Source organism: Staurois parvus, unplaced genomic scaffold (genome assembly GCF_062004578.1).
Source record: "Staurois parvus isolate SC_StPar_1 unplaced genomic scaffold, SC_StPar_1.0 ptg000155l, whole genome shotgun sequence".
NCBI lineage: Eukaryota > Metazoa > Chordata > Amphibia > Anura > Ranidae > Staurois > Staurois parvus.
Genome location: NW_028317951.1, coordinates 29,018,580 through 29,046,254, shown reverse-complemented (window position 1 = coordinate 29,046,254; position 27,675 = coordinate 29,018,580). Strand labels below are relative to the sequence as shown.

Genomic DNA, 27,675 nt, shown 5'->3' with positions numbered 1-27,675 from the left:
ACATTACAGTAGAATAGTCAATAGAAAAATTAGAGCACTAAATGGAGATTTCACCAGTGAAGCCCCAATAAGGCTCCATGTACACGGGACGTTTAGAAAACACTTCCGAACGATGGAAACTGACTGCTGGAAAATGTAGGTTAAAAAACGTCTGTTTAGCCGTGTTTGCATACTGCGTTTATAAGCATTTTTTTAAGATAACCTCAGGAGACCTTCCAAAATGCACAGAATGCACAAACAGTAACTATTTCAGACAGAAGCGGAGAGAGCAGTATGTGTTGAGATGACCTTTCTTTTCTGGTTGTATTCACTAGGGATCCCATCATGAGCATAATGCGGCACGTTCTACCATTTTTTCCTTCATGCAAAACCTGGAACTGACTGCGCTGGTGTGCTAGGTCCATTTGAATACATGTAAAACGCTTTGCATGCATTTCTGATGATGAAAAAAGGCTCTGGACTGCATTTGGATGTGGAACAGTTAAAAAATGCTTCTAAACACAAACGACCCTAGTACTGCCAGGCGGAAGTACTAACCCTTTAGCCACTGTGCTGCCCACCATATCTGTAGGATCCCTGTAGAAGCTTCCAAATCCAGAGCTGAGAGGCATTGTTAAGACAAGAGGTCATCTGCTTGGCACAGGTGCCATTCAGGCAACAAGTTGCATCTGCTGAATGAAGACAAAGTGTTCTCTGATTGGACAAGGTGGAGATCATGACATCACTGCTCACCTTTCCACCTCGCTCAATCAGAGAATGCTTTGCATTCATGGAACAATTCAAAATGTTCTCTAAATGGCGCTCATGCTGAGTGACCTCCTGTGTTCACAATGCAGCAGGGTAGCCAAAAGCTAGTGGCAATCGCTGTAGTAGAAGTGCCCACTATAGTGATTTCTAGCTTCCATCAGGATGCCACAGGTATGGCATATACATACCATTGCCGTACCTAAGCTTCAACGTTAACATAACAATGTTGCAGAATTATAAGATTATACATCACATTGTCATATATTCAATTAAATCTGAATCTTTATAGAGCACAACATTAGAAATTCATGTATGATATAAATGACATGGATTTTTAAAACTTTAAAGCTCTGATTACCATGGCAACTGTTCTGGGACTACTATAATTTCCTCCCTGTTGTTGATTGCTTGCGGTTTCATAAAACGACTCACTAAAGGAGCTCTAAAGAGTCTAAAATAAAGCTGCAGAAATGTTGCCTGCTGCGTGGAATAGAAATATTAAACACATTTTTTAACTGTCCGTGCATGACACATTCATTAAATGAAGATGGACAATTGTTTAGGATAATACAGAAATAAAAATGTAATAATATTTGAGAAAGTTTAGCATAGCTGTATACCTCTTCTAGAATTGTGGCACTATATAGTTTAATAAGACTATGCTACATTGTACTTATTTTCACTTAGGTGTGATCTGATGAGTAATTGTAATTGGTACTTTGACACATTGATTGCTTACAAAAGGTACAGTATACAGTACAGTGGTACTGTTCTTTTAATGGTATAATGACTTATACTCCATTACAAAAGGAGCATACTAATCCTGCCCATACACTTGCCTTTTTTGTAGCAATTTCAACCAGCTTTCGATTGCATAAATGACTGAATGGATCAAAGCAACCTAATACATGCTGTTTGTGTCTGAATTAGAAAACTCCTGTCTGAAAATGGCCAAAATTGCCACAAAATTGCCCCAGTATACCGTATGGAATAAGAGGAGATTTATTAGCTTTGCTGCACAGTAAGGCAGTGCAAAGCAGAAGCAATGAAAACAGGTTTACATTTAAATTTCAAACACATAGCTGGATTCAGAAATTCTCCCTCTTGTAGTACTGAGATAACATAACACATACAACATACAACTGACAACTTCCTAAGTGTACATGGAGTTTAAATTTTGCAGATGATCGTAAAATTGTCATGGTCAGCTGTCTAGAAATTTAGGGGCAAGATCATAAATACATATACAACCTGACACAAATTAATTTTTTTTAAAGGGTTTGTGGTAATTTTTTTCTATTTACACTTAAAATTTGAGTTTTTTATACATACACATACACCCAACTGCCACTTTATTAGGTACACCTTGCTAGTGCCAAGAAAGTATCCCATTACACCACCACCACCAGCCTGAACCGTTCATACAAGGCAGGATGGATCTATAGTCTCATGTTCATGGCCATATTCTGACCCTAACATCTGAATGTCACAGCAACCAGTCTGCCCATTCTCCTCTGACCTCTGACATTAACAAGACATTTTCATCCACACAACTGCCACTCACTGGATATTTTCTCTTGTTTGGACCAATCTGTGTAAACCCTAGAGATGGTTGTGCGTGAACATCTCAGTAGATCAGCAGTTTGTGAACTACGCAGACCAGCCCATCTGGCACCAGCAACCATGCCACAGTCAAAATCACTTAAATCCCCTTTCTTCCCCATTCTGATGCTGGCTGGTGAGGGGAAGGAAGGGAGGGGTGGAAGAAAGGAAGGGGTGGGTGGAAGGAAGGAAAGGAAGTAGCTCAGACTCACATGCTCATTCAGAAGCATCAGAACTGTCGGCTGCTGTGTTCAATTTCCCGCCCACATATCCTCTAAAGCTGCACAGACTGGAGTGTGGGCAGGCACAGGGGGAGGCAGAGCAGATCCAGCCTCTCTCTTCTCCTCCCTCCTTCTTTAATGAAGCAGCTGAAAGTCGCGGGAGGGAGAGGAGGAGATTGCTGCTTGTCACCGCTGCACAGATCATAAGTGATCGTTCTGTTTCTTCCTCCCACACACCCCTAGTCCCGGCGCTGCTCGCCCCCACCTTATTTCCACTCACCCAATGCGAGCTGGCGAATGGAAATTTTGAGGACTGTCATAAACAATGATTTTTCCTATAGTATACTACACTATTCTAGTAGTCCACTAGAGGGTGCTACACAGGCACACTGTTTCTGATAAAAACTTTGATAGAGCTTACTGAAGGGACTCCTTTACTAGTGTGTATAATTTTCAGCTTGAGCCATTAAAAAAATATAGTAATTCTCACTTTTTCAGTGTTCTATCCCCCACGGAACAAAGTACATGCAGTACTTTGTCCCATGTTCCTTTGTGCATTTTAATCCTAACTATGAGGTCAGACGGGGCACCCCTTGAGGCCATCCAACAACACAGCTAGCAAGGATATGACTCCTTAATAAGCTGCTCTCTGCTTCAAGCACTTGGCCATGATAAACAAGAGGAATGTAGAGGGGTTGTTGATGCATAAGAACAAGGGGGAAAGTACTACATGTACTTTGTCTACTCGAGAACAGAACACTGAAAACTTATTGAAATGAGAGTTCCTCTTTAAGCTTTATAGACAACAGCCTTATGTAACAGTCTGGCCAAGCATTAGGCAGAAGAATCTTTAGCATCCAACTGTTTGGTTTCATGCATGGGCTGCTTCATTATTACTGTGTTCCTGGGATACACTAGTAATATAGTGGCCAGCGGGTGGATCCATGGACAGTCCCGGATCCTGGACAATAGGGAATACAGCCTTCTGTCACTCTCAAAGTGTCATACACTAACGATTATTTGGCCAGTGTAGTTCTGCAAAAAAAGCAAAGATTTGAGGCACCGGCAGTGTTTTTTTAATAAAAATTAGGGACAGAGGGCACAATTCACTAAGTGGTATCTTACCACTTCCGAGTATGCGGTAGGATACCGCACAGCATTTAAAAAAAAAAAAAGTTTGAATTCACTAAAAATGCTACTAAAATACTGCATGAGTTATTTTATCAAGTCATGCGGTATTTTAGTAATGAAAACCATGCGTTAATGTTGCAGCTGTCAGCAGGGTTCCCCACTGACAGCTGAATGTAAAAGAAAGAATTGCCAGCAAATAAAAAATTATTTAAAAAACGGCATGGGGCCCCTCCCATCCATACCAAGCTTTTCAGGTCTGGTATGGATTGAGGGGAACCCCCACACCAAAATTCTTTTAAAAATGGCATGGGGGTCCCCCCTAAAATCCATACCAGACCCTTATGTGAGCATACAGCCCGGCAGGTCAGGAAAGGGGAGGACGAGCGAGCGCCCTCCCCCCTCTTGAACCATACTACGCCACATGCCCTCAACATGTGGGGGGGCTTTGGGGCAGGGAGCTCCCCCCCCCCAAAGCACCTTGCCCCTATGTTGATGGGGACAAGGGCCTCTTCCCCACAAGATACCATGTACCCCATACTCATTCACATGGGGGGCGAGATCTGGGGGCCCCCTTGCTAAAGGGGGCTTCCAGATTCCGATAAGCCCCCCCGCCCACAGACCCCCACAACCACAGCCCAGGGTTGTGGGGAAGAGGCCGATCAACATGGGGACAAGGTGCTTTGGGGGGGAGCCCCCCTTCACCAAAGCACCCCTCCATGTTGAGGGCATGTGGCCTGGTATGGTTCGGGGGGCGCTCGCTCGTCCCTCCCCCTTTCCTGACCTGCCGGGCTGCATGCTCGGATAAGGGTCTGGTATGGATTGGGTGGGGGAAACCCCATGCCATATTTTTTAAATTTTGGCATGGGGGTTCTCCTCAAAATCCAAACCAGGCCCAAAGTGCTTGGAATTCATGGAGGGGGTGACCCCACATCATTTTTTAAATTATTTTTGAATTGCCTGCAATTTTTTTTTTTACATTCATCTGCCAGTGGGGAACCCCGCTTACAGCTGATGACTCATAGGCTGTTAGGGACTCGGCGCCCACCCATTCCTTAACAACCCATGACAGTACTGACAGATACCAGTACATACCGCAAGCCTGGACCACTACTTAATTACCGCATGCATTTAATTATTTATTTCCTTTTGCGAGTTGACTTTAAGGTCTTTTTATACAGTATTTACGGAGTGTTTTTGCTATTTTCGGTAAATACCACATACTAGCAATAGTGAATTGACATTTTCAGTATTGCATGCGATATGTGGTTATGTGACTGACTTAACTCATGCGATAAACTTTAGTGAATTATGCCCAGAGTTACTCCAAATAGTCAAGTAATAATGTAGTAATGTACAGTATTTGGTGCATAGAAATGAATTAAAGCCAAAGTCTATATTTAACCTTCCCTGGTTCCTCCCTCCTTTCCTCATCAACATACTAATAAAAATGAGAAAAACAGAAACTCTCTATGTAAATGTAAATTGACAGTGCAATATTACATTACATACCTTATTATATACCAAATCATGTCATATCCAGATCTCTTTATGCAATGCAGGCAGATCATGTGTGGTGGGAGAGGCCCTAAGCCCTTAGGCCAGAAGTGGGCTAGCTCTTACAGGAGTAATACATTTTGTGTGGTTTTTCAGTGATACCAGCAGAGAATGTAAGTACAGTGGGGCAAAAAAGTATTTAGTCAGCCACCAATTGTGCAAGTTCTCCCACTTAAAAAGATGAGAGAGGCCTGTAATTGGCATCATAGGTAGACCTCAACTATGAGAGACAAAATGAGAAAACAAATCCAGACAATCACATTGACTGATTTGGAAAGAATTTATTTGCAAATTATGGTGGAAAATAAGTATTTGGTCAATATCAAAAGTTCATCTCAATACTTTGTTATATATCCTTTGTTGGCAATAACAGAGGTCAAACGATTCCTGTAAGTCTTCACAAGGTTGGCACACACTGTTGCTGGTATGTTGGCCCATTCCTCAATGCAGATCTCCTCTAGAGCAGTGATGTTTTGGGGCTGTCGCTGGGCAACACGGACTTTCAACTCCCTCCAAAGGTTTTCTATGGGGTTGAGATCTGGAGACTGGCTAGGCCACGCCAGGACCTTGAAATGCTTCTTACGAAGCCACTCCTTCGTTGCCCGGGCGGTACGTTTGGGACCATTGTCATGTTGGAAGACCCAGCCACGTTTCATCTTCAATGAGCTTGCTGATGGAAGGAGGTTTGCACTCAAATACATATTTTCACAATCATGCTGTACAAACCTACAAACATATGGTAGTACTGGCTTAGACCTGCCTGAGGCCTCAGTATGCAAATGTCTCCATCATTATTGCAATACAGGCAACCACTTATTGGCTTCTTGCTGGGGAGATGAAGGAAGGGATTTATATGCGTTACAACAATCCAGCATCTCTAGGAGCAGTTTTATTTGCTGCAGACCATATACTTTTACCACTGGGTGGCTCAAGCTGAAATCACATATCTAAGAAAGCAAGGGATGCCAGAATTCTTCTGTTCTTCTATGACTCAGGTCTTACATGTGGTGTAGGAGAGAAAGACACACAAACAGCCTGGATATTTAAAGTGAATGTCTAGAAAACACATTTTTTTTTTTAGTTTTGGATACAGTGGGAAGGGTCTAGACCCTCTGTCAAGTTGTTATTGCTCTCTGTGTCCAGTTGTGGAGATGTGCCCCTCTGTTTGTACTGGTGACCAATGTCACCAGGTAAAAAGTAAAGAGAAATCCAGAAATTGAAGCCCCTTTCATATTATCAAAAATGCGTAGTGAGAACAAGTGTTCTCTCTACGCATTTTTGACATGTGATTTTCACATGATTCTGTATGTCACATAGGGAAGCTTATTCACTTGAATGGGCCATCCTACATATGTTTGTTGCCCAAAAAGAAGCTCCTGCTCCTTTGTTAACAACAAGCTTCACAAGATTTTTAAAGGAACATTTTGCTGTGAATGCTGCAGGATCCCGTCATTCTACAATTACGTCAGAATCGCATTACTTTTGGGGTGTCATTAAAGGACAATGGAACACGATTTGGGACCGTAGTCAGAATTGCAGCAATTCCGCCCATGATCCCAAATGACAAATGTGAATTGAACCTTATAGTTGTCTTTAGAACAAATGGTAAGGGGAAATCTTCAAATGGAGACACCTGATCCAGCGGAATGCCTCTCATTTTGTGTGATTTGCTCTCATTTGCTTTTCTGGAACTGGAAGTAAATTGAAATTTCACCAATGGACTACTACAGTGATTTTTTGCATCCCCAGCGGTCTTCCGGATATCATATAAAGATACTTACAATATGCTAAACTGAACCAAAGCAAGTATGGAAATATAATTCCTGGCATTTTGCTTTAACCCTTGCCTACTTTCTCCCAAAGTACAAAAAGAATTTTGGATATGCATACCCATTATCCTTCTTGCATAACAGGAACTGATAGAGCCATGAGAGCCCCACAAAGCAGTAACAATTTTCTTACAGCAAGAGTTGTTACTTATTGAAACACTGCTTCCTGGAGTTCTCTAATTGCACGCTACAAGAGAATATATGATCCTGTGCTAGTAAAATGCAAATTCAAATTTCAGCACCTACAGTGCATATGCATTACATATCATTGCCTAACATTATTTACTATCTTTGCCATATGTTCATGCTCTGGATTTAGCTCAGCACTGTAATGTACATATGTAGCCTTACTATTGCTAGTTACTGGCACAATCTGTCTCAGTTTTAGGAGCTCATTTTCATCTTCCTTTTAGTAACTTAGTAAATGTTTTCATTTTTAAAGGTATTATTTAACTACTTTCCAACCGCAGATAGCTGAATGACAGCTACACTGCGGCCAGCCAGCTCTGGGAGGGTGTCATATGACGTCCTCCCAGAACGCGCTCTCCTGTGCGCCCCCGGGGGCGCGCCCCCAGCGATCTCCATGATCGCTGTGTCCTACGGACACAGCTGATCACGTGATGTGGTAAAAGGCTAATCACAGCAGCCTTTTACCACGTGATCAGCAGTGTCCAATGACACGCTGATCACAGGAAATGCAATTGCCGGTTCTCGGCTGCACTTTCTTCATGCTTTCAGAGCGCGAGGAAAGTACTGCCGAGAACCGGCAGTTGTCAGAGCAGGGATCGGCACCTATCATCAGGGCACTGATGATCAGTGCCCTGATGATCGGTGCCCAGCAGTGCCACCCACCAGTTCCGCCCATCTGTGCCCAGCAGTGCAGCCACCTGTGCCCAGCAGTGCAGCCACCTGTGCCCAACAGTGCCACCCAGCAGTGCCACCTACCTGTGCCCAGAAGTGCCACCCACCTGTGCCCAGCAGTGCCCATCAATGCAGTGCTGCCAGTCAGTGCCACCAGTCAGTGCCCAGCGGTTGTGCCAGTTAGTGCCCAGCAGTTGCACCAGTCAATGCCTAGCAGTAATGCCAGTCAGTGCCACCTATCAGTGCTGTCTATCAGTATCCATCATCAGTACCGCCTATCAGTGCCACTTATCTGTGACACCTCATTAGTGCTGCCTATCAGTGCCGCCTATCCATGCCACCTCATTACTGCTGCCTATAAGTGCCCTTCTGCCCTTCAGTGCTGCCTATCAGTGCCGCCTAGCAGTGCCCATCAGGGCTGCTTCATCAATGCACATCAGTGAAGGAGAAAAATTACCTGTTTGAAAAATGTTATAATAGAAACAAAGAAAAAAATTTTTTTTCAAATGTTTTGCAATTTTTTTGTTTATAGCGCAAAAAGTAAAGCACCCAGCGGCGATTAAATACCACCAAAAGAAAGCTCTATTTGTGAGAAAAAAATGATAAAAATTTCATATGGGTACAATCTTGCATGACTGCGCAATTGTCAATCAAAGTGCGACAGCTCTGAAAGCTGAAAATTGGCCTGGTAAATAAGGGGGTATAAGTGCCCGGTAGGCAAGTGGTAAATGTATATTTTATTTCTTAGTTGGGGTCACAACTAAAAAAAAAGTTAGACATACATTTCTTCCAGGTGAATAAGACATAGAAATACCAGGGAGTTTCACAAAAAGTGGAGTTGGGTTTTAGGCAAGCAAGGTAATTGACGAAAAGAAGTATGTGAGCCTCTTTCAAAAAACTTGGTGTCTCTGTGTCTCCTGTGGATGGTGCAGGTTTAAGTGTGGATACAAGAAACCAAAGGTGTTCAAGTCTTCACCAAGGCAACCCTCACAGGTCATTAGACTTGTTTGGTTGAGTCCCCAAGGGATTGGACCCTTAGACTCACCTCCTCCACTCTTCCTACCACTCCATCCCCCACAGCTATTTCCTCCTGTACCACTATCCCCTCCCTCCTAGATTGTAAGCTCCAAGTAGCAGGGCCCTCGAACCCCTCGTGTATCGCATTGTATTGTTATTGTTCTGTCACATGTTCTGTCTCCAATTGTAATGTACAGCGCTGAGCGAACTATTGGCGCTTTATAAATACTGTATAATAATAATAATGTTGGAATTATCTGACCATGAGTACAACCGGTAACAAAGTGCCAAATGGTCAGGAAAATGCAAAGTTGGGAACAGACCAGAGGTTGGGGCTGGCAACTAGCAAGACAGTAATCACAGACCAGAAGGTCATAACCAGGTAGTCAGCAGCATAGCCGGAATTTGGAGTGAGGATATCAGGAGGAGTAGGGTATCGAACATAGAATAAAGGAACAACGTACTGATAGCAGGGTAAACATCAGGTCTCCGGAACAACAGGAACCTATTTGCTGAAGATGAGCACATATGTAGTAACTGTTCACAGCTACACCTGGAAAGTTGTAAATGACTAGTATGAACTAAATTCGGATAGATGCCTCTGGATCACTAGAGAGCAGGGGGGGACTGACAACTCATGGGGCCCCCGGGCAATAGGGGATCATGGGGCCCCTGTGTCCTTGCCCACACTCAAAGCACACCCAAAAAAAGCCTATAAAAGGTACCAGGGGCATTTCATGGGGCCCCCTACTGACCCCGGGCCCTCGGGCAGTGCCCGAGTGCTCAAATGGTCAGTCCGCCCCTGCTTGAGAGCAGTATAATGTATTACCTTAAACCACTAGATGGTACGCCATGAGGAAGACTCAAGATCAGGAGAAGGTTTCAGGAAAGTTGCAGAGTTTGAGTAAGGGGAAGCCATGACACAGGGTAATTAACATCAGCTATCAATGCATCGCACATTTCGGTTCAGTTTAGGTATGACCAAACTGGTGTAATTTGGACTGCCCTGACTTATAAAAAAAACCACACCATTTAGGTTACATGCATGTCACAACAGAATTCTGTTAATATACAAGGCTCAGTAAAAGAGATTTCAGAGAAGATTTTTCAAAATAAGGCTGCATGTTTTGTTGAATTACTTTTGAAGAGTAAAACTTTTATCATTCCTTGGTTCACAAACATTTACCTCCTCACTGTATGCTAAAATGACTGTACAAGGAATTTAATAAAAGAAAAGCACTTACAAACCAACAGTGGTAAAAGCATATGGGTTTGATATTGTTTCCAACCGACAAAATGGCCACGAGACGTGGCATGATGATGTCAGAGGACGTAGCTCCCTCCTACGCGTTTCATCATAAATGGCATCAGGGGCTTTTATGATGAAACACGTAGGATGGAGCTATGTCCTCTGAAGTCATCATGCCATGTATCGTAGCCATTTTGTCGGTTGGAAACAATATGAAAACCATATGTTTTTACCACTGTTGGTTTGTAAGTGCTTTTCTTTTATTAAATGTTGCTTTTCCTTAATACTATGCCAAGAGGAGCCTTCATTTCTCTCTTACATGCATCCTATTGTCCTGAGATGGTTTAATAGAGTAAATCTTCATATTACTAACTGAAGAGTTGTCCTTTGGTGGAGAAACTCTATGGTTCCATATTTACATGCCTATGCTTTTAAAGCACTATTTTGATATACCGTATTTGCCGGCGTATAAGACGACTGGGCGTATAAGACGACCCCCCTACTTTTCCTGCTAAAATGTAGTGTTTGGGCTATACTCGCCGTATAAGACTACCCCTCTTCCAATGCACACCAGTGGGAGGAATAGTGCCCCATCATTGATGTCAGTGGGAGGAATAGTGCCCCATCATTGGTATCAGTGGGAGGAATAGTGCCCCATCATTGGTGTCAGTGGGAGGAATAGTGCCCCATCATTGGTATCAGTGGGGGGAATAGGTGCCCTATCATTGGTATCAGTGGCAGGAATGGTGCCCCATCATTGGTATCAGTGGCAGGAATAGTGCCCCATCATTGGTGTCAGTGGGAGGAATGGTGTGCCATCATTGGTGTCAGTGAGGGGTGGAATAGTGCCCCATCATTGGTGTCAGTGGGGGGTGGAATAGTGCCCCATCGTTGGTGTCAGTGGGGGGGGGAATAGTGCCTCATCGTTGGTGTCAGTGGGGGGGGAGGAATAGTGCCCCATCGTTGGTGTCAGTGGGAGGAATAGTGCCCCATCGTTGGTATCAGTGGGAGGAATAGTGCCCCATCATTGGTATCAGTGACACCAATGATGGGGCACTATTCCTCCCACTGAGACTTGCTGACCCTGTTCTCGTATGGTGCTGCTGCAGCCAGCATATGTGGTTGCAGCAGCACCTCTACACAGAACACTTACCTGCTGCTCCGGCACTCAATTTTCGCGGGGCCGCTCGGCTCCGCCCCCTCGCCGGTGATTGGTCGCCTGTGTGCCTTTCCTGAGCTACAGTTCTGGCGGCCAATCACCGGTGAGGAGGCGGAGCCGAGCAGCCGCACGAACATCCAGTGGCCGAACTGAAGGAGACGCCGCGCTTCCTGGACCGGATCGTCGTGGGACTGGATCCAGGTAAGAGACGTCAGCCCCTGCAAACCCCTGTACTTAATGCCGCAGCCCCCCTAAACATGTGTACCGGCGTATAAGACGACCCCCGACTTTTGAGAAGATTTTCAAGGGTCAAAAAGTCGTCTTATACGCCGGCAAATACGGTACTATCTTTCTGGAGTGAGCTGTGTAGGTGCCTTCAGGTGGAGAATATACTTGGTCCATCTGACTGGCCGTAAATGCTGTATATGACTGCATGACCTGTGGTCTTACCCTCTGGTAAGAGGCTGTGTATGGTGTTGGTGGAGGATTTCTTCTCTCCCCCTTTGGGGCAACTCATCGCTTTTCTTTTCCATGTGATATATGGACAATTTCATCACAATTCTAAGGACTGTTTTCCTTTAAGATTTGTCTTTCAATTATAATGTTTATGTTGGTTATGAGAGATTAAGCGATACATTTTGTACAGATATCAATTTTATTGTCGCTGGCAATTTCATGTTACCTGCTCTATCTTCTCTGTGATTCAGACATTTAGTGCAGAATTTCTATGTGTTTTACAGCTTATATATATATTGCACATTCACATCAGTCCCTAACCCTCAAGGGGTGTACAATCCCTAACTTACATTCATACACTAGTTCCAATTTAGACAGGATCCAATTAACCTATCAGCATGGCTTTGGAGTGTGAGAGGAAACTCATGCAGGAACATGCAAACTTCAGGCAGGTGGTGCCATGGTTGGGATTTGAACCAACAACCCTGGTGCTGCCAGGTGGAAATGCTAGCCATTTAGCCACTGTGCTGCCCTTATTGCACCTCTTCACCTTGCTTTGAGAGATTTACTCTCACTTCCTGTTGTGCCTCTGGGACAAGAAATTAGGAAAATCTACCCCAATGGATAGCAAAAAAACCTGGTTTTAATTAACCCCTATTCTATCCAAAACAAACAAAATAGCTATGGTTAACCTTTAATAGACCACACACTTTTTACAAAGGTAAAATGATTATGTTTTGTATTCTAAAATAAACAATTACTCAATTCAAAATATTTTGTTACATTTAAGTTTCATTTTTTTATTTTTATTTTATTTTTTAGTAATTAAAACATGTAAAACAACGTGTTAGAGAAGAGATCCAGTGGCGCGATAGATAATATTTATTCTTTTTTTCTTCCCTCTGGTTTGATTTGTTTACCATCTGGGGCCTGGTCTTGTGTAGGCAGACCTTATTATTAGTAAGTCACAGGATGGACAGGCCCCAGGGGTGCAGGGTTTGGTGGCTCTGTAACCACAAGCAGCAGCTGCTCTCCATCCTCTAGTCTACACCCTTTATGTGCCGGAGACAAAGCAACACCACCAGGCGGACACCCAGCTCAATTCACAAAGCTTTAACAACAAACATACAGATCTACAGCACATTGCAGCCATGTAACTGTCACTTTTTATAAAATGGTGCGCTAGGCTGAGGATTTTTTCTTTTTTCACGATTAATCAGTGATACAAATAGCTAATTCAAACAAATAACAGCGATTTGTAGCTAGCAATTTATTTCCTAGTGTCCCTGTTGATTTGCTACAGCATTGGGTTGTGTTCTGATATAAATGGCTCTCCTTCAGCGATTTGTAGCTAAGCATAGCGATTGCAGCAACATTTCATAGAAAAGCCTTAAAACAGAACTAAATGCTTTTTAGAACAGACTGCAAGTAGGCAGTAGGGTTGCCACCTCATCGCTTTAAAACCGAACACATATTCATTACACGGGTTCTGGGGCTGATTAAGGTGGCAATTAAACTCACCTAGTGCTTTATCTGCATTAAATTAACCCCAGAACCTGTGTAATTAATATGTGTTCAGTTTAAAGGGATGAGGTGGCAACCCTATTAGGTAGTCTATTATTGCAGAAGAGACATGCAATATCTCTTCTGCAATAAAATACACTAACCTGTCTGCTCACAGTCTTCTGTGGCTTGTAAACCGAGCTGCACATGTCCATGCTGTCATCCCACACCGGCCAATGGAGATGCTTGAAGATTGTCATCTAGGGAGAAGGTGATGATGCCGATGAGGGACCCCAGCCATTAGAGAGGAGGTAAGTTTAGTTCCACTTTAAGTGCAAGTTTTGCTATTGATTTTTTCACTGAGCTGAAATTCTGATGAATCTCGATCGTTGAAAAACAAAGCGACAAATCTCTAAATATGCTACTGGTAGTGATCCCCAAAAAAAACAAAAAACAAAACATTATTATTTTCCTAGAAACAAATAGCTGTAGGGGGGGGTTAATAATCGCTGTGAGAGATTCATCAGCTCATGATGACCATACATGCTTCGGTTTTATTCAATGTGCAGTTCCATCAACATGATTAAATCGAGAAACAGATGTAACACCCCGGTTGCACTGGGTGCGACTTGGCATGTGATCTGCATGCCATGTAACTTGCAAATCGTATGCCAAGTCGCACCCTATTGTCCGCAATTACAGCGGTCAAATCGCTGCGGTTCTGACTTGGTCGGAGCTGCACCGATTTCTATAGTACATGCAATACTGTTCGTGCAATTTGCACAGATATCTGTGTCAGATGTCTTGCAAATAGCACCTGAAACCAGCAGTCCCGCGACTTTGAAATTGCACGACTTCACTGAAAGTCGCACCATTTCAAAGTCGGACTTGTGTGACCCTAGATTAAAGGTACAACTTCCCTTCCAATTGATTCAGACTTGATTTAGATCAGAGGGCAGAAAATAATCAACCATATGGCATCGATTAGCAGCACTGAGTTGCTTTGGTCATGAATTCAATTGTATATCAATTGATCTGATTAGTGCATGGTGAAGTGCATGGTGAAAACAGAGATGTGCTTGATAACGTGTCAATAAGTAGAAGCTCCTCTTGTTTGCCTCCTCCCCCCCTTCACTGCTATATTTGGCACCTTTTTGACAAGAACCCGCTCCCACTTCCGGCTCAGATCGCTGCGACAAAGTGAGCCAGAAGTTCGGACCCCTCCTTCCTCCTGCAGTCTCCTGGGAACTTTCACAGGTTCCAGAAGACTTCCAGACCAATCAAGAGGCGCAGCACGATTCGCACATGCGCAGTGGGCACCCGGCTGTGAAGCCGCAAGCTGTCACAGCCTGGTGCCCACAGTTGAGATGCTGGCGCCGTGGAGAGAAGAAGAAGAGAAGGCACAGCGTGGGTGAGAACATCGCTGGACTCCGGGACAGATAAGTGTGTGTTTATTAAAAATCAGCAGCTACAGTTTTTGTAGCTGCTGACTTTTAATAAACACAAAAACCGGCTGGAACTCCGCTTTAAGAACCTTCCAACTTTAAGTCGAATTCCACTTCCCCTTGGGTTCATATCAATCAAATGGGCTAACAACTATTGATTATTCCTATTGGGGGACATAGATCAGAAAAGAAAATCGATGATTTGTCAAAGCGTGTATGGCCACCGTTAAATTTGCATTTTAAGGACTCCAAAAATGCTGCATTTTCATATTCACTGCGCATAGTTTTGTGGTCGTCTAAACACAGCATTATAGTAATCAGTGAGCCCATACACACAGCTGCACATACCTGCAAAAATGTGTGCTATGTTTAGCTGCACAGAAAAAAAGTACAACACCTCTGTGTCCAGGACTGCACAGATCTGCAGATTTTACATGCAAACGTGCATAAATGTGCATAAACACACATACATGCATACATGTGTACAAGCGTAGAAGAATTGTACGCACCTAAACACTGTACTTTAGATGTATATTTTTTACAGGATCTTTTTTCAGTTCTGCCAGCAAGAAGCTGTGTTCATGAAGAAAATATGCATATGCTCATGGGAATGGACCCAGGGCTCATTCACATGAGCAGAAAAAAAAAGCTGCATTTAGATGTGTACAGTAGATAGTTTTGTATGCATCTAAACGGAGCACTATAGTAATCAATGAGCTCATACACACAGCTGCACCTACCTGTGAAAATGTGTGCCATGTCTAGCTGTGTAGAAAAAAGTAGGACACCTCTTCGCATCTAGGGCCACACAGATCTGCAGATTTTTTATTTTACTTGCAAACGCGCAAATATGTGCATAAATTCTTACATCCGTACAAGCGTAGTAGAAGAATTGTACGTACCTAAATGCTTCTAAAAGTGAATACTTTAAGGCTCCGTGCACACTGGGCATTTTAATAACGCTGGTAGCGTTAGCTGTGTAAAAGTTTTTCAGCGTTTTTGCATTAGTGTTCTCCTGATTTTTTATCAAACGAAATAGCAAAAAAAATAAATTTTGGGTAATTTTAGCTGTACATTTCTTACTACCACCACCAAAGAACAAATCAAAACAAATTTTCCCTCTCCTAACAATTGCAGTGATACCACATATCTGTATGTTATTTGTTGCTTGCACCCATAGTCAGGCCAAGAAACAATAGTGCTCTTTTTTTTTTGCTTTTGCGTTTTTTTAGCATTTTTTTACACACACGAAAAAAAAATTTGCTCAAAAAAATCCAAAAACGCAGGTTTGCTGCGCTTTACCTCATTTTGCCGTGTATTACCGCGTTTTTTAGCGTTAAAGCGCTTTTACAGCTAAAAATCTCCTCTAGAAACCCACTAGTTCTGGGTTTTTTTCCAGCCAAAAAACACCCCTGCCAAAAAATACTGATTACAGCCTATGTGTGCATGGACACCTAGGATAACATGCTGGGAGTTTACTGGCTGTAGAAAAAACCGCCAAAAGCCAAAAACATCAGCTGTAGAAATGTCCAGTGTGCATGAGGACTAAATGAGGATTTTCTACAGGATCTTCTACCAGTTCTGCCAGCAAGAAGCTGCATTCTTCCAGAAAATATGCAAATGCTCATGTGAATTCACCAAGGGCCCATTCACATGGGCAGAAAAACAAACAAACTGTGTTTAGATGTGTACAGCAGATAGTTTTGTATGCATCTAAATGCAGTGCTATAGTAATCAATGAGCCCATACACACAGTTACACCTATCTGCGAAAATGTGTGCCATATTTAGCTGCCCGGAAAAATAAAAGATACCTATGTGCCCAGGGCCAAACAGATCTGCATATTTTACGTGCGAGCACAAGTACAAGTCTAATCATTAATTTGAATGAAAACCTGAATGCTGTACGCATCTAAATGCATCTACTGTAAATGTGAATACTTTAGATGCATATTTTCTGCAGGATCTTCTGCCAGCAAGAAGCTGTGTTCATGCAGAAAATAGGCATATGCTCATGTAAATGGACCCAGGGCTCATTCACATGGGCAGAAAAAAATGCTGTGTTTAGATGTGTACAGCAGATAGTTTTGTATGCATCAAAATGCAGCGGTATAGTAATCAATGAGTTCATACACACAGCTGCACCTACCTGCGCAGAAAAAAAGTAGGACACCTCTGCATGCAGTACCACACAGATCTACAGATTTTACACATGAACAAGCATAAATGTGCATAAGTGCACATAAATACGAACATGCACACAAGTGTAGTCATTGTAGTCCAGAGATGGGTAACAAAAATGGTAAGGTGAAAGGCCTGGGGCAGGGGTGGGCAACTGTGGCCCTCCAGCTGTTGGTGAACTACAAGCCCCATCATAATAATATATCAACCAACTTAAATACTCTCAAAAGTCCACAAAAAAATTGTCCAAAATCTCAAGCAAAATGTCCAAAAATAAAGTCCAAATCTTGATAGATAAGTGCTCACTAATCCAAAGTTAAGATGAATGCCAGAAGTTCTTCATATACCTCAAAAAAGAAGAAAAAATCTAGACATAGTGTATTATCTTAGGTAACAAAAATAGTGCCACACGTGCAGCATGCAAAAACACTATGGTGTCACAGCAATCGTGTCAAGATTATACCCAATATATATCACTGCAAACCATATACAAAGTGCATAATTACCCTAATTCCAGTATTTAGCATGTACACAAAATAGGCATGGAATATCCTCTTGTTCAGCCATTTCCCTTAGACCTCACAAAAAGACCAAGGATCAGTATATGAATCAAAGTAAAAAATAGATTTTATTATATCCACTTACATTAAAAACTAGAACAACCGGCTTCCTGGTCCTGATGATATGTACACAGCCATTATGTGGTAAACCGCCACAGATCTATTCCAGCACTGGTCCTTTAGCTTGAAAAAGCACCAGGGGTGCACTAAGAGTCCCAGTACAGCCAAACAACATACGCTCCAGACTCCAAAATGGCCACCACGGCACTTCCGGGAACGACAATTCGTCACTTACGTCACGTGCCCTGGACGCGTTTCGTCACTTCCGGACTTTGTCAACAAGGATCCAAAACTCCACGTAATCCCAAGGGGTTCACATACTTTTTCTTGCAAGTGTAAATGTGAATACTTTAGATGCATATTTTCTGCAGGATCTTCTGCCACCCCTGGTGCTTTTTCATGCTAAAGGACCAGTGCTGGGATAGATCTGTGGCAGTTTACCACATAATGGCTGTGTACATATCATTAGGACCAGGAAGCCGGTTGTACTAGTTTTTAATGTAAGTGGATATAATAAAATCTATTTTTTACTTTGATTTGCTTGAGATTTTGGACAATTTTTTTGTGGACTTTTGAGAGTATTTAAGTCGGCTGATATATTATTATTTTGGTACTTCATGGGAAGGATAGTGTCACGACTTGAAGGGATATTGTATTCACTATTTAATAATTTTTTTGTGTGTGTGCTGACTTTGTTATTTCACAAGCCCCATCATGCCTCTGCCTTTGGGAGTCATGCTTGTAACTGTCAGTTTTGCAATGCCTCATGAGACTTGTAGTTCTACAACAGCTGGAGGGCCACAGTTGCCCACCCCTGATCTGGGGGATAAAACATATCAAGAGTGACCTCAGGAAATTATGCAGGCCATACATGGGTTAAATTCTGAAACTACTTTCTTTCGAAAATCGTAACTAAGAATTTTCTATCGAGTTTTGCACCATTAGTGGGCTGTAGCATCATCTGATTTTCGTGCTGCCATCGAACTGGACAATGTTGGAAATTTTTTGAAAAATGAAAACATTTCTAATCATTAATGGGAGAATTGTACGAGAAATATCATTGAAAAAAAAAAAACATGAGCTGTAACCTGGAAAGAAAAGATTGGCAGCCACGAAAATTATTTTCTGTAGCAACATAAAGTGAAATTGAAGACTTAGTTGTTTGAATTTCGAAATCAATGGTGGCGCCATTGGATTTCAAAACACACAAAATTTCTGATTTTCTAAAGAAAATTCCTTCAGAATATATGTACAATCTGGATGAAAGAAGGGAAAGGGGAGATGTGATTAAAAGCTTTAAATATATTAAAGGGGTGAATAAGGTTCAGGAGGGTAGGATTTTCAATTTCAAACCAAAATCCAGGACACACGGACATGACCTCAAACTAACAGGAGGAACGTTCAAAACTAAGGCTGGCCATACACTATACAATTTTCTTACAATTTTCTGTCCAATTCCTTTAGATTAAGGCTGCATTCACACTTGAGCATTTTTTAGCTTGAAGCTAGAAGCTGTAAAAACGCTCAAACTTAAAAAATCAGTTGTTCTCTATGGTGCCTGTTCACGCAATCAGGTGTGAACGGGGACCATAGAGAACAATTGATTTTTTTAAGTTTGAGCTTTGATGGCTACAGCGCGATTGTCCAGTTCTGGGAGGGCGTCATAGGACATCCTCCCAGAACGCGCCCTCCTGCGTGCCCCCAGTGCTGGAGTTGCCGGTTATCAGCAGTACTTTCCTCACGCTTTCACAGCGTACTACCGATAACCAGCAAATGTCACAGAGCAGATCAGCACTGATGGTCAGTGCCTTGATGATCAGTGCCCAGCAGTGCCACCCACCAGTGCCCAATAGTGATACCCATCAGTGCTGCCCAGCAGTTGTGCCCATCATTGGCCAGTCAGTGCCGCCTAGCAGTGCTGCCAGTCAGTGCCGCCTATCAGTGTCCATCATGCCACCTATCAGTGCAGCGTCATCAGTTCCTCCTCATCAATGCCCACTAGTGCCACCTTATCAGTGCTGCCTATCCGTGCCACCTCATCAGTGCCTATCAGTTCTGCCTATCAGTGCCCATCAGTGCAGCCCGATCAACGCACATCAGTGAAGGAGAAAAATTACCTGTTTGCAAAATTTTATAATACAAAGAAAAACTTTTTTTTTCAAATTTTTTGCTCTTTTTTTGTTTATAGCGCAAAAAATAAAACAGCCAGCGGTTATTAAATACCACCAAAAGAAAGCTCTATTTGTGTGAAAAAAATAATACAAATTTCATATGGGTACAGTGTTGCATGATCGCGCAATTTTCATTCGGAGTATGAGAGAGCTGAAAGCTGAAAATTGGCCTGGGCATGAAGGGGGTAAATGTGCCCGGTAGGTAAGTGGTTAAGGGGCCCCATCAGGGGTGGACTAACCATTTGCAAACTCGGGCACTGCCCAAGGGCCGGCATCAGTAGGGGGCCCCATGAGAAGCCCCTGGTACCTTTTTCATAGGCTTTTTTGAGTTTGGGCAAGGACTCAGGGGCCCCATGATCTCCTATTGCCCGGGGGCCCCATGAGTTGTCAGTCTGCCCCTGGGCCCCATTATACCTCTAAACCTATGTTCTTTGCCAGTCATGTGTACCTTTCTTACAAGATCTGAAGATTTTATGTATGCGCATAAATGCAAATGCTTTGGGTGTATATTTTACGCAGGATCTTTCTTCAGGGCCATGCAGAAAATACACATCTAAACGCAGAATTTTTCCTGCTGGTGTGAATGAGCCCTCATTTTATAATGGGCAGATTTGCTCATGAGAAATGCCTAGCTGCTGCAAAGCATGGTGTGTGGTGAGAAGCCATCCTCTGTAGGTGCAATAGGAAGGACAGCCCTGGTCATAGTATGCAGTAAGGTCACCTTGAATAGAGAGCATGGCAGAGGTTGCGATGACAGGTACACACGATCCGATCCGGAGTCACACCCCCTCCCAATGACCCTGGATTTTCCAGACTCCAGTCCTCGGGCTCCATCAGTCCGGGATTTCTTTGACATCACCACATCTCTGTCCTGGTAGCCCCTGGAGGCAGGTACTGAGGCTGCACACCATGGACTGAATAGGGAATGCCGCATCAGCACCAGCAGCATCAACAGAACAACAGGAGCCCCTCGGAGCGGCCGCTGACAGCAGGAGCAGGGGGTCGGGGCAGGCTGGTGCCGGCGTGCGTTGCCTAGTGACAGGTGGATGTCAGCCGGGAGAACTGGGAGTGGCACCGCCTGGCTTTGTATTCCCACACACCGGCACCTCGCACTCTGCCAGGGATCGGGAACGGCTCGGACTGGGAAATGCTGTATTGGCTGAAGGAAGAGGAGATGTCACACCACGAGCTCACCCAGAGGCTGGCCACTGTCATCACCCATGTCGGTAAGAGCTGGGCGAGGCAGGAGACAGACAGAGATAGACAGAGCAGGAGATCGAGAGCAGGAGGACAGCATCCTTCTGGAATCACACCCAGAGTGGATGGATGGATGGGGCTTAGCATCCCCAGACATGACATGGATGGATGTACTGTGTGATGGATGCATAGGACTTCCATTCATTTACATCATCCAATTTAAAAAAAGAAAATCAGCAAATTAAATGGTTCTATCATTGTGATGTGGGAGGTGTGCAAAATATAGATCTGTCATATATTGGTACAGATATGTCACATATTGATACAGATATGACATCAATCGATATAGATCTGTCATATATTGGTATAGATCTGTCATATATTGATAAAGATATGTCACATATTGATATAGATATGCCATATTGATATAGATATGTTATATATTGATATAGATATCTCATATTGATATAGATCTGTCACATATTGGTATAGATCTGTCAGATATTGGTATAGATCTGTCACATATTGGTATAGATCTGTCAGATATTGGTATAGATCTGTCACATATTGATATAGATATGTTATATATTGATATAGATATCTCATATTGATATAGATCTGTCACATATTGGTATAGATCTGTCACATATTGATATAGATATGTTATATATTGATATAGATATCTCATATTGATATAGATCTGTCAGATATTGGTATAGATTTGTCACATATTGGTATAGATCTGTCACATATTGATATAGATATGTCACATATTGGTATAGATCAGGGGCGGACTGACCATTTGGAAACTGCCCGAGGGCCCGGGGTCAGTAGGGGGCCCCATGCAATACCCTTAGTACCTTTTTCATAGGCGTTTTTGAGTTTGGGCAAGGGCACAGGGGCCCCATGATCCCCTATTGCCTGGGGGCCCCATGAGTTGTCAGTCTACCCCTGGTATAGATATGTTATATTGACATGGATCTGTCATATATTGATATAAATGTGTAACATATTGATATAGATATGTCATATTGATATATATTTGTCACATATTGATATATATCTGTCACATATTGGTATAGACCTGTCATATATTGATATAGATCTGTCACATATTGATATAGATATGTAATATATTGTTATAGATATGTAATATTGATATAGATCTGTCACATATTGATATAGATATGTCATATTGATATAGATATGTCATATTGATATAGATATGTCTAGAGGCGGACTGTCCATTTGGAAACTCGGGCACTGCCCGAGGGGCCCGGGGTCAGTAGGGGGCCCCATGAGATGCCCCTGGTACCTTTTTCATAGGGTTTTTTGAGTTTGGGCAAGGACACAGGGCCCCATGATCCCCTATTGCCCGGGAGCCCCATGAGTTGTCAGTCCGCCCCTGGATATGTCACATATTGGTATAGATGTGTCATATTGTTATAGATATGTCATATTGATATAGATATGTCATATATTGGTATAGATATGACATATATTGATCATGTGTTCTATAGCATGTTGATTATTTTAATGAATTTATTTTGATGCTTGATGTTTAATTTTAAATTCATTTTGGTTGACCTCTCCTGGAATCTTAATGCTCCATTTCAGCTGCTGCTAATGATTTCAGGATATGAAGTAGTATTCATCCATGGTCAGGACTTCACCTCTTCACCTGTGCTGAAACACAATTTACTGGTGCAGGTGCACACATTAACTAATCAGTTTCTAGCTGTAGATTGTTCAGTTTATCTTTGAAAATGAAAGCTAGTAGCTGATTGGTTGCCATGCACAGCTGCTCCAGTTTCTGTTTGGATGACTTTGGTTGGGAATGGCCAGCCATGGCTCCAGCAGTCCATTGTGTGATCATGAGATAACAGAGGTGATGTCAATGACTGATCACTGAGTCATGAGTCTCTATCGGGAGTCTCTGTAGTGGGAGAAATTTCCGGAAGTTGTACTGGCAGCAGGAAATGGAAACTTAAAGCAAATTTCCAAATTGGGATAACACCTGCTTTATATTTGTTATATATTCCTGTTTACAATGCATGTAACCTAAAATTAAATTAAAATTTAAAAGAGAAGCATGTATTTTTTTTTTGTAGAAATCATGCTTACCTGGGTGGATTCAGCACCGGTCTGATGCTGTATCTGTCCCCCACTTTCTCTAAGACTGAGAACGGAGCAATCACATGAACGCTGATCACTCAGTTCTCAGTGCTCCTGGTGACTGTCAGTTACCACTTTCTGCTCTGCCCTCCGCTTGCTCACTGGAGTGCAGCAAACTGAGCCGAAAGTGGTAGTGGGAGGGTACCTGTCAAAAACAGGTATCCGCTCCCTCCCCCCCCCCCCAAAAGGTGCAAAATATGACAGTGGAGGGAGGAGGCAAACAAGCAGAGCTTTCACTTTTGAGTACAACTCTGCTTTAAAGTGGAGGCCGGTTTTTATAACTTTTGTGTAATAGAATTGTTTCTTCTGTTCTTCTGCATTTGTCATTGAACATGACAATGTTGGCAACACTGTATATATTTCATCACATGACAACTTTATTGAAGGCCAATTTCTGAAGGACACCTCTACTGAGATAATATGCCCATCGCTGATCTCGTCCTGTGAAAATGCCCATTTTCTGGCTTCCACAGTTAATGAGTCACTGACTTGGGACAAGGATGCAGGGGTTAGAACGTCACTTTGACATCATGTGATGCAAATTTGTCCAGGTCTGTGGCTTAGAAAGCTTTGAAGTATTCCAGGAAATTAGCATTTTTCAAATTAGGTCAGCAGTTGCATGCATATTTCTCTGAATACAGGTTTCCTTCGTTGCCTCACATTAAAGGTTACAATTAGTTCCCAACAGGTGCATGTGGATTTTCATGTGTGGAGGAAGGAGGGGCCACTGTTGAACCAAATTACATTGTGTGTACTAGCTGGGTATGTTCACTATTCACAGAATGGTAGGCTATTGTTGCCAGCAGGTGTTCAGTTAGACCAATGATTCTCAGCCTTTTTCCAGTCACGGCACCCATTAAAATCCTGCAGAATCTCAAGGCACCCCATTCTAAAATGTAAAAAACGAAGCTAATAGTTTTACGTATTGCAGCAACATCCACACATGTAGGACCCTCCATGTTAGAGATGATTTATACTTTCAAAGCAAACACATTTTTTCACACTGATACTGACTAGTATTCCAGTGTTTCTCTTCTCCCTCAGTGTCTTTTCCTCACATAGCTAATGTGACCCCAGTGCTGATGGAGGGGGGCAGGGTAAGGCCAACCAAGGATGCTGTGCAGGTGTCTAGTGTCCTCCTTATCGACTGATGTTGTCATTGGTTGTTGGGATGCTGGAGGCTAGAAGGTTGTAATAATGAACAATGAAAATCTGTGACTGTGTATAACTAAAAGGCAGGCTTGTTCCACCCACTGGCATGTATACAATGTTTGGGTAATTTTTAGGCATTTTGCTAAAAATGATGGCACCCCAGGGTGACTGGACAACCCTGGTTGAAAAAGGAGTTAGAGTATTTGTGGATGGAGCAGGAGCCACTATTGGACCGAATTATATTGTGGGTGTCACAGCTGCTTCCGCCTCTCAGCCCCCTTGCTCTGTCCCTGCTCTCTCTGCCGTCTCTCATCCATGCCCCTCTCACCTCCTGCAGAGATGAAAGGCATTCCTAAGACAGGCTGGAGCCACACCAGCTCTGGCCCGCCCCGGTTGCCTAAGCGACTAGAGGGCGTCCGACATCAGTTTAAGAAGCTGATGCCCGGTGCTCCCAGGGAATTCACTACTGTGTAGCTACTGAAGGAGCCCAAGCTGCGGCAGGGACCTTCATGGCCAGGCTCTGCAGAGACCCAAGCCTTGCCAGGACCCCCCCCCCCCAGAGCAGGGGAAGACTGTTTGATAGCCACCAGAGATTCGTGAGTACATGCTCTCTCCCTGCTTTACTTGAACTGTTCCTGTGCTGACCCCACACCACCCCCCTGTTGGATTACAATTGCTACAAGAACTCTTGCTTGGCTCTCGGTGTTGGACTTTAAGTGTGTTGGTCCCTCCTTGTCGCCCTTTACTGGCATATTCATCCTCCCTGCGAACTTCCCTATTCAGTGACTGTCATCTGTTTGCCTCAATAAAGCTTTGTGCGTTTGCCATCTACTCTATGTGTCCTGTCCTGTCTACCCTCCGTCACAGTGGGCTTCAGCTATATCTGTCAACAGCACATAGAGCAAATGGAAGTATGGCATGAGAGGTAGGCTTCAGTTACTACTCTGGGCTTAAAGGAGTAGTATGGTCAAAACCTTTTTGGTCCTACTTCTCCTGTGGGTCACATGAGTGTACTTAGTTCTGCACTCCTGTGATCCAGATTCAGCTGACAGTGGGTTAAAGCCCGCTGTCGGCTGACATCTCAGAGCCAGTCTAGGCTCTACAGGGTTCCTGACAACAACGTCGGGATCCACCCAGATGTCTGACCAGCAGCTGGCTCAGCATCTCAGCATGCCACTGAAAGCCTGAGCCACAGTCTGGCGCTCCAGGGAGTACTGAAGGGGCAGAGCAGAGAGCAGTGGCTGACAGTCACCGCTTTGCGCTCAGGCTGGACCCTAGAACTGTGCAGTCAACGGTCTTTAATCGGTCAGTTTTTGGTGTATAGCTGGCGGGGTACAGGTGCAGCATCAGATCAATGATGAATCCACCTAGCTGAGGATGAATGTTTATTTTTTTAACTGCCGCACTTCTCTCTTAGGGCTGGTTCACACCAAATGCAGTCAAGTGCATTTTTATTCTGCATCAAAAATGCATGGACAGTGTTTAACATGGATCCCAATTGGACTAGTTCACACCAGTGCAGTGTGTTCCATTCCAGTCAACTCAATTAGAACATGTTGCATTTTTTCTGTGTGAAACACATCTGGAACATGGCAGAATGCATCAAAAATGCACTAGAACGCACATGTCCTCAACTGAGTTGAAGAAAAAAAAGAGGGGAAAAACACCCTAGAAAGCATCAAAAATGCACATGCAGAAACACATTAGAATGCAGAAATTGTAGTATGAGCTGGCCCTGGAACAGCAAAGTATCGCTTAAACAGTACATCTCAAAACACAGACACAGATTAATGGTATTTGAAATAAATACTTTGTCACTCAAAATTATATGCTGTCTTGAGTTTTGTTATAAATGTATAGTATTTGTTACTGACCCAAGAGTACCCACATAAGAAAGGCTTTGGGTCAATGAAGTTTTTTTACCTTCATGCAAAGAATGCATGAAGATAAAAAAAAATTCGGCCTTTAGAACCACTTTAATGAAGGCACCTACATACTAATATCAAGTCACATTTTCAGAAACCCAGCTTGATGCTCTATGCGCCAAATTCATATTTGCCCTGATCTACCTCTATGGGGGACTGAGGCTATCATGTACAGATCTGGCTATCAATTAATTGCTGTGTTTATCTGTGCTGCGTGTGCATGACAACTTCAGTTCATTACATATAGTACTGTATATGGACTGTTCATCGTGTGCTGGTGTCTTTAGTAGCATATCAAACTACCATGTGCTAAGCTGCTTCTTGGAAAATGAGGGCTGGTCTTCATCTGAATTATCCCCAAGGGACTGTCATTGTTATTTAACCAAGCTGTGAAAAACACTGTTACCCTGAGCTGACAGATTTAAATTGAGTAAGGTCACATCAATAAAATATCATATATAATTGGTTGCTGTGTGTTACTTAATTAATGTTTATGCTGTCTTTCTAAATATACAGTAATTATTTCATCTAGCCAGATTCTTCAATTTTTATTAAACCTTGCAGGTGGAATCCAGCTGATTGATAGAGAAGCAAAGATATGTTTGATTTCTTTTTTAGGGCTGGTTCACACCAGGTGCATTGGGACTGTGCTGGGAAGTTTTGTCCAGTACAGTACCAACAAAAGACAAGGCAAAAAGTCATGTTCCCTATCAAGCAAGTTTTGCAGTAGTTTGCATTGGAAAAAATTGTATAATTTTGTATTTTCTTTTCATCATAGCATAGTGCCACCCACTAACTCACTCACTTCCCAAGAGATCGCCAATCAGTTCGAAATTTGCAATTTATAATGAAATCTCTAGTCTACAGATAATTCCCCCACTTAACACCCCATGTCCACAGGTACGCTCAACACTACCCTTATTCAACCCTGCTACTACAGACGAGATTGCTAAAATTCTATCTAATGCCCACTTAACCACTTGTCCCCTGGACCCTATTCCCTCTCAAATACTGCAGCCACCCTCTGGCTCTATCCTACACTCTCTAACTCACATCTTCAATCTCTCCCTCTCTTCTGGCACCTTTCCCAACACTCTAAAATATGCACTAGTCACCCCCATACTTAAAAAGCCTTCCTTGGACCCCACCAATCTTAACAACCTACGCCCCATCTCCTTGCTCCCCTTTTCCTCCAAACTCCTTGAACGTCTGGTCTATAACCAACTGAGCGACCACCTCATTAAGCATAACCTTCTTGATCCCCTTCATTCCGGATTTCGCCCTCAACACTCCACAGAAACTGGTTTCCTAAAACTCACAATGGACAGCAAAAATCAATGGACACTATTCTGTACTACTACTTCAGGACCTCTCAGCTGCCTTTGATACGATTGACCACCCCCTCCTCCTCAAAAAAGTTTACTCCCTTGGTATCCATGACTGTGCTCTTTATTGGTTCTCATCTTACCTATCCCACCATA

The 27,675-nt window shown here is 43.0% G+C and overlaps 2 protein-coding genes across 8 annotated transcripts in view; one reads left to right on the top strand and one right to left on the bottom strand.

Annotated features, from left to right (window-relative positions):
* The window catches only part of RFC4 (replication factor C subunit 4), an 81,940-nt gene extending 60,956 nt beyond the window's left edge, over positions 1-20,984 (bottom strand). The window contains exon 1 of the mRNA XM_089675591.1: positions 20,467-20,984. The gene's annotated coding sequence lies outside the window, so the exon portion shown is untranslated. The remainder of the gene's footprint in view (positions 1-20,466) is intronic.
* MCF2L2 (MCF.2 cell line derived transforming sequence-like 2) overlaps positions 20,409-27,675 on the top strand; it is a 371,113-nt gene continuing 363,846 nt past the window's right edge. For 4 of the 7 annotated variants that reach the window (XM_089675588.1, XM_089675587.1, XM_089675585.1 and 1 more), the window contains exon 1: positions 20,411-20,971. In XM_089675588.1, the coding sequence (XP_089531714.1) occupies positions 20,893-20,971 (79 nt within the window). In that variant the 5' untranslated portion in view covers positions 20,411-20,892. Of the gene's footprint in view, positions 20,972-27,675 lie in introns of all 7 variants that reach the window. The other 3 variants (XM_089675583.1, XM_089675586.1, XM_089675584.1) reach the window with 2 other exon arrangements.